The sequence below is a fragment of the Stegostoma tigrinum genome, chromosome 1, assembly GCF_030684315.1.
Source record: "Stegostoma tigrinum isolate sSteTig4 chromosome 1, sSteTig4.hap1, whole genome shotgun sequence".
NCBI classification, from domain to species: Eukaryota; Metazoa; Chordata; class Chondrichthyes; order Orectolobiformes; family Stegostomatidae; genus Stegostoma; species Stegostoma tigrinum.
In genome coordinates, this window is record NC_081354.1 from 88418382 (window position 1) to 88432123 (window position 13742).

Below are 13742 nucleotides of genomic sequence, written 5' to 3' on the forward strand. Positions count from 1 at the left end.
GTTGAGAGAACTAGGGTTTTCTCTTTAGAACGACAAAGGATGAGAGGTGACTTGATAGAGCTGTACAAAATGATCACAGGTATAGATACAGTAGACAGCCAGAGGCTTTTTCCTAGAGTGGAAGTAGCTATTATGACGGGGCATAGTTTTAAAGTGAGTGGAGGTAGGTATAGGGGAGAAGTCAGAGGTAGGTTCTTTACTCAGAGAGTGATTGGGTCATGGAATGCCAGAGAGGATAGTGGAGTCGGCCCCACTGGGGCATTTAAGCAGCTGTTAGATAGGCATATAGATGGTAGTATAAGGTAGCGGTGGAACTTAGATAGACCTTAGGATTAGGATAAAAGTTCGGCACAATATCGTGGACCAAAGGGCCTGTACTGTGCTGTACTCTTCTATTGGGCCATAGGGCTGCTCTCATTACAGAGAGACAACTGGTGGAGTTTTATCTTAACTGGAAGGAATATTCTAGTTGAGGCCCAATGAATGCTCTATACATAATTAATATAGCTTTTTTACTTCTATATTTTATACCCACATTGAAAGACTTGGATGTCTTATGCTGCTTCATTAAATGATTTATGCACATATTCACTTAGGTACCTTTGCTCCTCTATTCCATTTAGAATTAGGCCTTTTATGCTGTTCGTCCCTCTGTATTATTTCTACCAAACAATTCACTTCACCTTCCTCTGCATTAAATTTCATATGCCAACTGTCCACCAATCTAGCAAACTATGTCCTTTGAAGATCTACACTGGTCTCCTTTCAGTGCTTCCAAATTTTATATCAAATGCAAATTTTGAAATTGGACCTTGCATATCAAATTCAGGGTCATTAATATATTTCTTAACATATATTCATATTAATATGATATGATAAGTCATGCATAAAAGCAAAAAAACTACAATGTGACATTGCTAGATTAAGCAAATGGACAAGATGTTTACATGGTATAAACAGATGTTTCAATAGTTTCTGACATAACAAAAGATGAAAAAGAGCCAAAAAAAACAACTATTACAAAGTTGATACAGGTCCATTACTGTGTCTAAAACCTGAGAAATGCATGACAGTTTTCATCTAGCATTTTCTTCAACTATCCTTTTTCCTTGAAGGATATGATTGAGGCTAACATTCAATTCAACTGATGTCAATGACGCTTCATATATGGTTATGCTTTATAAAAATCAGTTTTCACAGCAAGAAGTGGGAAAATATTCAACTGCGTTGCACCAGAGCTGATACTCAAGTTATGTCAACTCCCATAATACATAACTTTGTTTTTTAAAGCCATCATATGCTCAAAGAATTGAATTGTACAGTACTTTGAATAAAGCAATCAATCAGATAACAGAGGTGGCAGTTCATGAATGAAACAAATGAATTATCAGGTGTCTGAAATGAAGTAACTTTAAATTACGACTTCAAGCAGGGATCTCTGGATAACAATCAGCACAGACTTTCATGTTTCAATGTTTAATCCTGAAAACTTGGCGTGATTTTTCACATAGTTATCATTTATTTTGATAATCACAATATGAATTCAATAACATTAAACATAGGCAGAGTATGTTATTTATGACATGGTACACGATCATTCCATTGAATGGCTGTAACCTGGAGAATTCCTTTTGAACCCAATCTTAGTTTAATTCTCTGCACGGGCATTAAATGCTGCCACAGATCAATCAAAATCAAGATAATCTTTATTGGTGTCTCTTAAACATAACTTCGAGCTATTATCTGCCTTCATAAAACAACAAGACATCTAATTTAAATACAATCACTATTGCTGTAATATAATTCTGTCAAACCACAAAGGACAGAAACTCAGTTATTAGACAGATGAAACTTTGCCAATCAACAATCTCTAAGCCAATTAAAACTCCATTCCAACTGCTCTAATCACTGAGATATATAAACTCGCAACTAAATCCAAAGGCATCACTGTCATTGATTTGAAGGATGTTGCAGCAAAGTGGTAGTTTCCTTATCTCTGACTATTGAAGATGAGAGAGATAGTGGGTTGGAGCAGGATGTTCAGATGCAACTCCATCCTGTTGCCAGGTCCCTTGCCTGTCTATGCAGGAAACCTCCTCCACCCCCAGATGTGGGCTCACCATTTCAAGCTGAGGGGCTTCAGCCAAACCTGATAGGCTTTGCTGGTCAGATTTTCAAGGACAGAAGAAATCTGTGAGTTGTCGCAAAACCGCAGAGGACTCAGGGATATTGAATGTTCACTGACTTCATAATGAGCCCCATTAGTAGCTTGCTGCTTCCAGTGGGTATTCTGCGAAGCTAATTGGAGACAACTGGAGTCATGTTCGGATCCACCTGACATACTGCAGGAGTATTGAGTTAAAGTAGTTTGTCAAGGAGATACGTTCTACTCCTCCAAATACAACTTCTCTATCTTCAAAGTCACTCTGTCCTCCAATTCTGTAAAGTGGAACTGTTTTGTAACTCCACGTATACCTCCAAGTAAGATTTGCTCCTTCACTAACCCTTCTGGTAGATAAACTGTATGACTAGCCAGTATTAGCAACTGACTTGCTCCAATATATCTTGGTAATTTTATTGGTTTGCCTGTTCAGTTTGAACAATCTGCAAACTGTGAAACTGTTTTAAAACAAAACAATACCCAATGCATATATCTTCCCTTTGTGATAAAATATTCAGAATCTCCAATGATAGTTCTCAATAGTTGAAAAAGAATTTTCTTGACTGTACCGAGATATCTCACCTTTCTAAGTAGTTAAGGCAAATGTTATCTTCATGCTGCAGCCTCAGTTTTAGTTCCTATCTCTTTTCACATGGTGTCATTTTCCAGGAATTCCTTAGGCATTCCTACTCCTCCTAATTGGTCTTCTAGTAATTTCCAACAATCAATTTTGGTGTAACCAGTCTTACTATATTGGAAGTATATTATTTTATTTACATTCTAGCCTTTCTCTTATTATTTTGGTGTCCTTCCATGGTTCACTAAAACTAATACTTCTTTTCATCTGCAAATTTTTTGTTCTTCCAGTTTCCTTGAGAATTCCTTTGTCACCATCTTCCTACATGAGTGAGATATCAAAGATATCTGCTGAAACTGCTGCTTCACAGATTCGTGATACACGATACTCATCAGAATGTGTTTTAAGATTACTGGAGTACTATTTCTGAATTCTTCTGCAGTCTTACTTCTTCAAATATTTTCTTTAACTCATGATTGAAAAGATCAATTTCTTTTCTCTTGCAAATTCTGCAAAAATCAGATTAAATTTCTACCCTGTTGTCCTAAATTTGAATTGATAAGCTTATATGCACTGGGTATTGTTTTGTTTTAAAACAGTTTCATAGTTTGCAGATTGTTCCTCTGGCAGCTGGCATACACAGTCATAACTGCACCTGTCAACACACACTGTACATTAAAGTCATGTTTAGCCAGCTCATCTGCCCAGCTACCTTTTTGAATGAAAAGAAATATCTATCCACTCCATTGTCAGTAAATTTAGACATGAAGCCTCGATTTCCGGTCAAATAAAACCTCTAACTGGAATCAGAGTCGTCCTCTGATCGATTCTTTCTTCTTTCACTCTGAGCTTTTCTCTTGCCAAGTCAGATTGCTTGATTCCCTTACCTCTTCGGAGTTCAAGACTGTGAAATTCTATCTCTCTGGCTTTCTTTTTCCGTCTCTCTTTCAATTTTTCTTTGTTTTTGTCTCTCTTCACGTTTATGTTTTCTTATTTTCAATTATCTTTTCTTTATCCTCCATTTCCATTTTGTTTCATTCTCTTTTCCTTCCAATTCAAGTCTCTTCATGTCATTTCCTCTCTCTCAGTCAATTCGGTTTTTTACTTCTAGCTGAATCTTAGCTAATTCTAGTGATGATACATCCAAGTTCAGGATGGCCCGCTTTAAATTCTAAAGACCAGACAACTACTTTAAATATCTCATTCTTATGAGATTCCACTTGCATTTCTACCCTTAGTTTATCTGCTAACTCAGTTTAACCTAAGTCAAAGACTTCAAAAATCCACTGCTGCCTGTTCTACTCCCAGAAAAGTCTTAGCAATATTCAAAGCCATTTTGAAAGTCCAAACCAGGGAAGAAACTTCACTGCAACACTCTCATTTTGTATCTAGAAATTCCACCTAGGCATTTCTTTAAAAGAGATCTATGTCCATCTTAAATTCATCTGGTTCTGAACTCACAAAGATCCCCACTCTGTTACAATCCCAGCTGAAGCTATTACAGGGTAAATCAGATCCCAGAATATAACCTGGCTTAATAGATCATATATTTAATACTTTTAGTTAGTTAATGCAATGGTTTGTCATTAAAACATTTTCACATGAAGTTGTAAGCCTTCGTCAATAGCAAAACAAACAATAATACACAAAGAAGACAAAAATGTGATACAGATGTAAAATACAGTTTAGAAAAATCTTAACACAACAGCAAAACAAAGTTTCAACCTGTTTCCCAGCACTACCTATTCAAGGGAGTCCATCCAAGAAAAATATTAATCCTATCTTAACTTTAAAGTCTTTATCTAGTGAAACTTTTCAGTTTCATTTTCTTGACCTGCAGAGTCAATTTTACAACTTCTTTGTGGCTGACAGCATAACATTTCTGATGATGTAAATGTTTTAAGTCTAAAATACTTGTAGGTTCTATCCTAAATTCGCCTGCTTTGAATAATTCATAGAGTGGAAAAATACTGCTGCTGCAGTGACCCGTTTCCCTGAACTAAACGGAAAACACCTGCTAAGTGAAAACATTTTCCCCTTTGAACAAACTCATGTTTTCTTCTAAACCGAAGTCAAAACTAATTGATTTGTTCTATTTATTTTGCCCATCAAACACAGAATTATAAACATTTTGTTCCATAAATACCACCGGAGTCTTCCAGGCACTTCACTGTGTCTTCCTCGGACTGTGCATTTACGTGACTGTTCAGAATGAGGTTTGACCTTTTTGAAAAAAACCTTGACAACACGGCCTTACTTCTGTTTGCCTCTATCCAAATCCAAAAAGCTAATATATTTTGTACATGTTTCATCAAAACAGAAAAACAAAATTGATCTATGTTTACATCGAAAAGTAACACACATCAAATTCGTTACAAACATAAATAATTATTGCTCCCAATTCACAACACTCTAGTTTAGAGGAGTTAGCCTGATATACTGATTCTAATTCATTCAGTAATTGGTCTTACAGCCAATAAAGAATCCTAATGAACCCTATCCAACTTCCTTAAAAATTGGTGAAACTATCTGCAAGGGTAATTTTGTCTGGGCCAAGAAAATGGATGAGAACCAGAAGCATATGGTGAGTTTAATAATGTTGTGGGGAGAGAGCTTCTCTGTTCATCGTTGTAAAACTTCAGAATCAGTTTGGATTAAGGCATCATTTCAACTCTGCAGACTGAAGAATTACATAGTGGTTCGACAGGGTGGGTGTAAAGCTCTTCAAGAACATGCTAAGAGTGAAATATCCAACTGGACAGGAAGATGAAGAACAGATTCTCTTAACAAGTCTCACCTTGTTTAGCAGAAAGAACTCCTGTAAGCGCACTACTGCTGCTTTTTCCACTCGTCTTCGGGTGTTTTTTACGCTCAAGAGCATTCTAGGTGGAAAATAACTTATAAATGAGGAGGTAGCACAAATTTTAATATTAAAGAAAGCCAATTTCCTCGGTCTCAAAACAGAACACCATGTGGCTCAACTGATTAATGAAGGCCAGGTAAGAAAGTAACCAATTAGCAGTTCATTCTGATGGTTAATCTCAACCAATACATTAAACACTAAATATATGTATCTCATTAGATTTAGGAATACATCAACAACCAATAAAATATATTTCAAAGTGACTGAAAAATAAAATTGCACGTTCCATGAGATGTCCTGATAGACAAATAATCCATTTGTTAAAAAAAATCAATTTCATTCCCACATTTATTCAAGGGAAATGATGTGACCAAACACAATTTAATTTATTCTTCAAGGTGAGAAAGAAAGCTGAGCAGGAAATACCTAATTTCTTAAACTATCCAACTTGAAACACAGCAGCAAGGTCGGATTTATAAACAGGAGCACAGAGCATAAAAAAGTAATGTACAATTTATGCAAAACATGGCTTATCCCACAAGGATTCAAATATCATAGGTGCTTGAAAACTAGACTCCCAGTAAAGCCATAAGCAGAAAGAGAATTTTCTGTTTTATTAATGAGGCACGAGTTTTTCAATAAATAATTCTTAACCCATACACAGAAAGTTTGGCCATGGCTGCAGAAATGTAAAAATGAAAGAGCTATAGATGCTGTAAATTAGAAACAAAAACAGAAAGAGCTGGAAAAGTTCAGCAGGTCGATGGAGCATCTATGGAGAGAAATCAGAGTTAATCTTTTGGGTTGACTGACCCTTCCTCAGAATGCAGTGAGATCAGCTCTCTGTGGAAAGTTGAATGTCACTGAAATATCTATGATCCTGGGTGGATTCAAAGTACAAAGGATGAATCTTGAGGTGGAATCCACGTGGGGTGAGTCTGAGCCAGAGAGTCACTAAGGAATGTGATATGGCTGTGGAAATGAGTTTTAACAAATACCTGGTCAAACACCAGGAATGACAGTGAAATTAACCTCGGTGGGCAAGAAAAAAGATTGGAACGGTAATCCCATTCCAGAGCTTCTTCAAGGTGGGGATGTCTAAAAGAGATGTGTCAGTGGGTTAAATACTATATAAAAACAGAAGAAACTGAGGAAGAGTCACTCGACCGGAAACATTAACTCTGATTTCTCTCCACCGATGCTGTCAGACTTGCTGAGCTTTTCCAGCAATTTCTCTTTTTGTTACTGTAATGCATCCAGCTTTGAGTACTCTTTTATAGGAAGGTCATTTAAACATTGAAACTGAACTATGCATCTTAGAATCATAGACACAGAATCACACAGTCATATAGCACAGATACAGACCATTCAGCCAAACCCGTCTATCCCAGACAGTTTTCCCAAACTAAACGAGACCCATTTGCCTACATTTGGCCCACATCATTCTAAGCCTTTCCTATTCATGTACCTGTCCAAATGTGTTTTAAATATTGTAACTGTACCTAAATCTACCACTTCTTCTAGCAGTTCATTTGATGTACGCACAACACTCTGAGTGAAAAAGTTGCCCCTCAGGTCCCTTTTAACCGTCCCTTCTGATCTAGTTTTGAACTCCCCTACCGAAGGGAAAAGGCCTTTGCTATTCTGCTTATCTTTCCCTCTCATGATTTTATGAACTTCTATAAGGTCTCCCCTCAGTCTCCTACACTCCACAGAAAAAAGTACCAGCCTATCCAGCCTCTCCTTAGAACTAAAGCCCTCCGGTCTCAGGGTAACATACTTGTAAATCTTTTCTGCACTCTTTCCAATTTAATAACATCCTTCCTACAGCAGGGTGACCAGAACAGTATGTGGTATTCCAAAAGTGGCCTTACCAATGTCCTATACAGTCATAACATGACGTCCCAACTCTTATACTCAATGGTCTGACCAATGAAGGCAAGCGTACCCAATGCCTTCTTCGCTATGTTGTCTACCCGTAATACCACTTTCAGGGAATTATGTGCCTGAGCCTCTAGGTCTCTCTGTTCTTCAACTGGATGGCACCAAAATTGTGAAAGTATAGTTATGAGAAGAGATTTGTGTTTCTGGAGCTGTTTCCAATAGAGCATAGAGGATGAGAGAGGATTTTATTTTAATTATGAACTTTAATTCTGATAAAGCTAAAAGAAAAAGACTATTTCTTCCAGTTGGGGACTCAATAAGTGGACAATTTTAAGTTGTCACTAAGAATGAAATCATGATTCATTTAAACAGTATGCAATTGAGCACAGAATGCTTTATGGTGCTGAGCAGTTGAAGCAGAAAGAGAGAAACGTTTAAGTGATAACATTGGTTTGATGGGCCAATTGGCTTTCTTGTGTGCTTTAATGTCTGCCATTCTATGGTTGTTACTCCTGGGTGACAAAATGTAGTAGTTACCTGTGAAGAAATGACCAAAGAAAGCTGTTAGGGATTTGAAGTAAACAAAATGACGGAGCATTTAAGGAGCCAGACTATCTATTTGTTGGGTTAAATAAATGCTTTTGCTGCTGTCTGTGAAATTGTGCCCTCTAAAATGATTTACCTGCAGAATCAGTCTTTATCCATGAGTATTACAACTCTTGGCTAAAATAATGTTTGCTAGACTAATGGCACAGGCTTAAATCTTAATGAAGGACTTTAAGCACAAATTAGTTGATAAATAGAATCTTGCCAGTTTGAAAAAAAATGTGATTTTCCTTTGTTTAAATCTTTATTTTGGATTAAGACCTTTAAAGACTTAAGAAAGATAAACTTTGCAGGGTTGTAAAAAAAAGTATTAAAGAACTGCTATTTTTGACTGAATAAGTGGCAAGCATCATTTTGGGTATTTTAATGTCAGACACCTTTGTACTGAAGTACTAAGTATACTCTAAAGCACTAAGTGTATTCCACACTGAAAGGCTGACAGTCTCACCGCACCATTCAAAATTTGAGTTGACTACAATGAACATCGATTATTGCTTTCTGCTGATTAAAGAATGTGAGGTATAACTGGGGACCAATAATTTGTTACAATGAACAATACCTTATATTTTGAAATGTTGTTTTTAAGAATGTTGACTTCTTCCTGGATCTGCTTCAAATGTTCATGCAGGTACCTAAGAAATTAGAAAAAAGAGGAATTGAAGTGATGTGACTTCACCCCTGCTCTCCTAAAGTGAAAGCAGATTGACAAATTTTCAAAACAAACTTTCTAAAAGTGAGCTCGAACAATGCACCTTTATTGGAGGTCATTGTCATAGCATCAGTGACCCCATCAGTCATATGTCAACTTGTTCTGTATCACAACAAACAATTGTATTCATACTGATTCAGTTAATATGATTAGATAACTTGCTCTAATATTTGGAAGTTTGTACTGGAATGGGATAATCAGCAATATTTTCATTTGCATATTGTAATATCTTTGTTAGATGCTGTTAGAGTTCTAGCCCAATCTGCAGATAAGATCTATCAAAGACCTAGATCTGCAGACAAGATTCCGGATCCTAATCACAGTCTTCATAATTAAAAAAATCACTCATGTCACCATTGTTACTTTGGCCAATTACTTTTGAATCTGTTCCGTCTCATTATCAATCCATTCCAGTGAGAACACTGTTTTCCCCATCTACACGATCCAGCATCCTCAGGATCTGGAATATTGCCATCAAATCTTCCATCCAAATTTCCTTCTCTGAGGAGTTCAGCCTCAAATTCTCCAATCTCACTCTGTAACTGGAGGTCTTCATCCATGACAACATTCTCATGAATCATTTTTGCACTCTGTCAAGTGTGGACTTCAGCTGGGGCTGAACCATAAAAAAATTTAAAATAAATTCATTGCTTTTGTACTCAATGACCCTATTGATAAAACCGAAAATGCCATATGTTTTATTAATCACTCTCTCAAACTATCCTGCCACTTTCAATTATTAAAGCACATTCTTACACCCCTTTAGAATCATGCTTTTTGATTTATATAGCCTCCGCACATGCTTCCAGAATGAATCATTTCACACTTCTTTGTATTAAAATTAATCTTCCAATTGTTTGCCCATTCTGCCAGCTGTCATGACCCCAATGAGACGAGTGTGCTGGAAATTAAGCCACATTATTCCATGAACCATCACAAATGTATAAATTGCCATTCGAATCATAAAGATGGTTAATTGTCTGATGTTGACTGCAATCAGAAACTCAGACCAGTTTCATCAATAAACAAAAACTTATTATATATAAATGTATCCTTTAATAAGCTGGAAAGCGGATTACTTAAACTGTATTCCCTTCAAACCAAATATGCACATATTCAGCCATAAAAGGGAATAGAAACACAGAACATATCTTTCCCAGTTTGGACAACATTTGCTAAATAAACCCAAATGTGCAAAAAATTATGCTGACAACAAATTTAAGATTGGCAGTTGGACTTGCTGTGTAGTGCACCTGTGTGCACTGGATATGAATATTAATATAAATGACCCCCTTCTTTGCAGAAAGAAGAAATATACAACGAGTCTGAACTCAACAAAATAGTAGCAGCTATTCTCTTGTGCATTTCTCAGGCACTGCCCAGACCATGAGAGTTAACCTGAATGATTTAAAATTTAAACAAAGTTTGTCATTTATCAGTCAGTCATCTAGCTGGTGCATTCTCCTTGCCATGCTTCTATCAGTCAGAATCAACTTGCCAACCCATCAGCGCTTTCCTCTAATATAGCATTTCCATTTTTTGGTACTCTTGCGAATTGTCCCAATGAGTGCAAAATAAAAAGTTTCAACAAAATGTGTATTTTTTCAGCTACTCTGCTTCCCATTACTCAATGTCACGTCTATGTTGCTACTGTCTCTTTTATTGCATTCCAATTATGTTAGCAGTAAATACCCCTAAAGCTGAGAAAAAAACAATTTTTTTCATTCATGCATAACTAGTAATTAGGATATGACAGAGCATCTTGTGTGTCTGTAATGTAGTTTGTACAGTACACCCATCTTAAGTAAACACATCGACAGTAGATATCACCATCTTGAATCTTTCCAACACAGTCATTACATTTGAGTGTGCACTGCAGCCAGCCTAACTCATAAGGGAGGAGGAGGAATGTCTGAACGGTTTGCTCCAGACTTCAGTTACTTGTAGTGAGATACGGGCTCAAAATGGGATTGATATGACCAATAATGCACTGAATAAAGGGAGACCAGCATGACAGAGAATGAGGATCTGCTGAAATTGATGTTATCAAATGGACACAATGTATTGCTGCCTGTGAACATAAGGACATTGACTTTTGGAAGGACAGAACCATGACTGTAGCAGCCTGAAGCCAAAGGCTATCCAAAATGTGGAGCAGTTTGAGTTGAGAGTGGATGTGGGGGAAGTGGTTGCTGTAAGTGATCAACTATTTAACAGGATAGATATACTTTTTGTAAGCAGCAACCGAAGTTTCATGATGTGTTAGCTATGTGGTGCCAGGTTGTGTTTATAAACTGCTTGAAAAGATATTGAACAGAGATGGGGTGGGTAAAACAATATAGAGCCAAGGTCGTGTTAGAAAGTACAAGGCACTGGAGATGAATTTAAAACCAAACCTTGAAGGGTTATGATCTTTGGTTAACCTGCACAGTGCCAAAGGATTCTTTTTCCCTTTTGTGTGTCGTCTCCTCTGTAAAATTTGGCAAACCTTGGTTGTGATGTCTTCTTAACTTTCCAAAAGAGGGTTATGTCTTCCTTCCTAATTCCCTTATAGTTTCACTTCTGTGCAATTTGCCATTTGACAATACTAAAACACAGAATTCAAACTGTATAAGATTACAACCGTGAGCAGTTGTAATCTCAGAAAATTGAGTGGAAATAGTTCCATTTCCACCAGAATTAATCTTGTCTTTAACCATTTGGCTGTAAACTGGACCCATTTCAGATAATCTACCCTTCAGAGTCAACAGCTATTGTAAGTCAAGGATGACATTTATGCTCTTATAAAACATCACTCCATGGCTGCGATATTCAAGTGAGAATGAGACTGTCAAAAGGAAATAAAAAGAAAAATGAGTCTTATTGTGAGATGTGACCTTTTAAGCAGAAAGAAAGAAATGGCAAGATTTGAAAATGAGGTTTAAAAATAGTACACTGGCCATTTTTTTCTAAGCAGACATAGGGCTGGATATAAAACAGAAGAATGTTAAGGAAAGAAGAGAAAGCTTTTCTGACAAATGGTAATCAGCAAGAGCGGGCCATTCACCCTTTCTGTCCATGCTGACTCTCTGCAATTTGCTAGGCCTGCTCCCCATAATTTCCCTGTGATCTTGATGGGTTTTTTTTCCCTTTCAGGCAATGATCCAATTTCCTTTTAAAAGCCACAATAGAATTGATTTCCACACTTTCTCAGGTATTGCAATCCAGATCCTAAAATCATTTTCATTCCATTAGCATTGGTTCATTCTCAAATCACCTTAAAATCAATGACCTCTAGTTCTTGACCCTTTTGCTAACGAGAATAATCTCTCCCTATCTACTCCGTCCCGACTCCTAATAATTTTGAACATTATTGTCAAATACTTTCTCAACACTCTCTCCTCCAAAACAGCTCCAGCTTCTATTCAAGTCACTAAGAAGGCTCAGAGAAAATACAGTGTGAAGCTGGAGGAACACAGCCGGCCAGGCAGCGTCAGAAGAGCCAGAAAGTTGACATTTTGGGTCAACTCTCCTGCTCCTCTGATGCTGCCTGACTTGCTGTGTTCCTCCAGCTTCACACTGTATTATCTCTAACTCCAGCATCAGCAGTTCTTGCTATCTCTGACTGAGAATCCTCATCCTTGGAATCATTCTCATAAAACTATTCTGTACCTTTCCCAATTCCTTCACATCTCGACTGAAATGTTGTGCATGAAATTGGGCACAGTGTTCAAGTCAAAGCTGAACCAGTGATTTTTAAAGGTTTACCAAACATCAGCTTCAACTTCTTTCCAAACCTGTACTGCCACCTTCAATAACTGGTGCTTTCATGGCCTCTCTGCTCCTTTACCCATGTTAGAAAAGTATCCTATCTTATATTGACTCGTTATTCTTCTGACCAAAATATATCACTTCACTCAGTCCTACACTAGGTCAGTTGACTGGACAATGCAGGGTAACACTAATAGTAAGGATTCAATTCCTGCACTGCCTGAGGTTATCATAAAGGAATCTCCTTTTCGATCTTTCCCATCACTTTGGGCACGGAGGCCCTCAGGTTAAATCACCACCAGTCACCTCTCTCTTTCTAATGAGACAGCAACCCTATGGTTTGGTATGGTGTGCAATAATTGAGAATTAGTTCAGCGTGTCCTGACGTGTGCTTCTTTGCTATGATTAGGTAATTAAACCTCTTCTAGTACATGGAAAAACATGGCTTTACATTCCTGTCGCTAACCTAATCAATACCCAGATAGTCTCTGAGTCAGGCTTTCCCTGCTGTCAATCGGCAGGATATCTCCCAGCAGCTTCCTATATAACCCATTGTCAATTCAAAGGAAGAATCTACGAAGAGCATGCACGTTTCCCACCACAGCCATTCACTAGTGCCCTTGCCTATCAGCCAGCCCAGACTGCTGGTGTATATGCTGATCCTGCAGTCCAAAACCAGGTTCTCTAAGTTCAGGCCATCCTGTAAGGCCATCTGCAGGCTTGCCACACTGGAACTGTGATAGCACAGCTGCTTTCTCATTTCCCACTTATATTTCAGTTCTCTTCTTTGCAGTTCCCCTTCAATTACTTTGGCTGAAACTGGCTAATGCAGGTTATCAATCGGACAGAAGTCAGATATTTACGCTGTGATTGGGTTACAAAGGCACAAACAGTGTAATAAAAGTTTCTCATACTTTTGTTGAGTCATAACAATATAATTCTACCTCATGTGCTGCTCGTGCATCAGCACAGAAATCATTCTCTTAACTCAGAGAACTTCCGTAGGTAATTCCAATTCAACTATGGGCGGCATTCAGCAAGAATTTGTTCTCAATATTTGCTGATTCATGGCTTATGCCAATTTGTATAACTTTGCATATTTTGTCCAATTTAGATTCCAGCTTTAACTGTTTCTGACAGACTGCATCGGGACTAACTGTGCCACAGCCTGCATTTTAATGCTGCTAGTTTG

General features: G+C 37.5%; 1 protein-coding gene across 4 annotated transcripts in view; it reads right to left on the reverse strand.

Moving 5' to 3' along the window:
* ccdc149a (coiled-coil domain containing 149a) overlaps positions 1 to 13742 on the reverse strand; it is a 129287-nt gene that overhangs the window by 44567 nt on the left and 70978 nt on the right. For all 4 annotated transcript variants that reach the window (XM_048538463.2, XM_048538454.2, XM_048538448.2 and 1 more), the window contains exons 7-8: positions 8651 to 8723; positions 5536 to 5620 (exon numbers count right to left, since the gene is read on the reverse strand). In XM_048538463.2, the coding sequence (XP_048394420.1) occupies positions 5536 to 5620; positions 8651 to 8723 (158 nt within the window). The remainder of the gene's footprint in view (positions 1 to 5535; positions 5621 to 8650; positions 8724 to 13742) is intronic.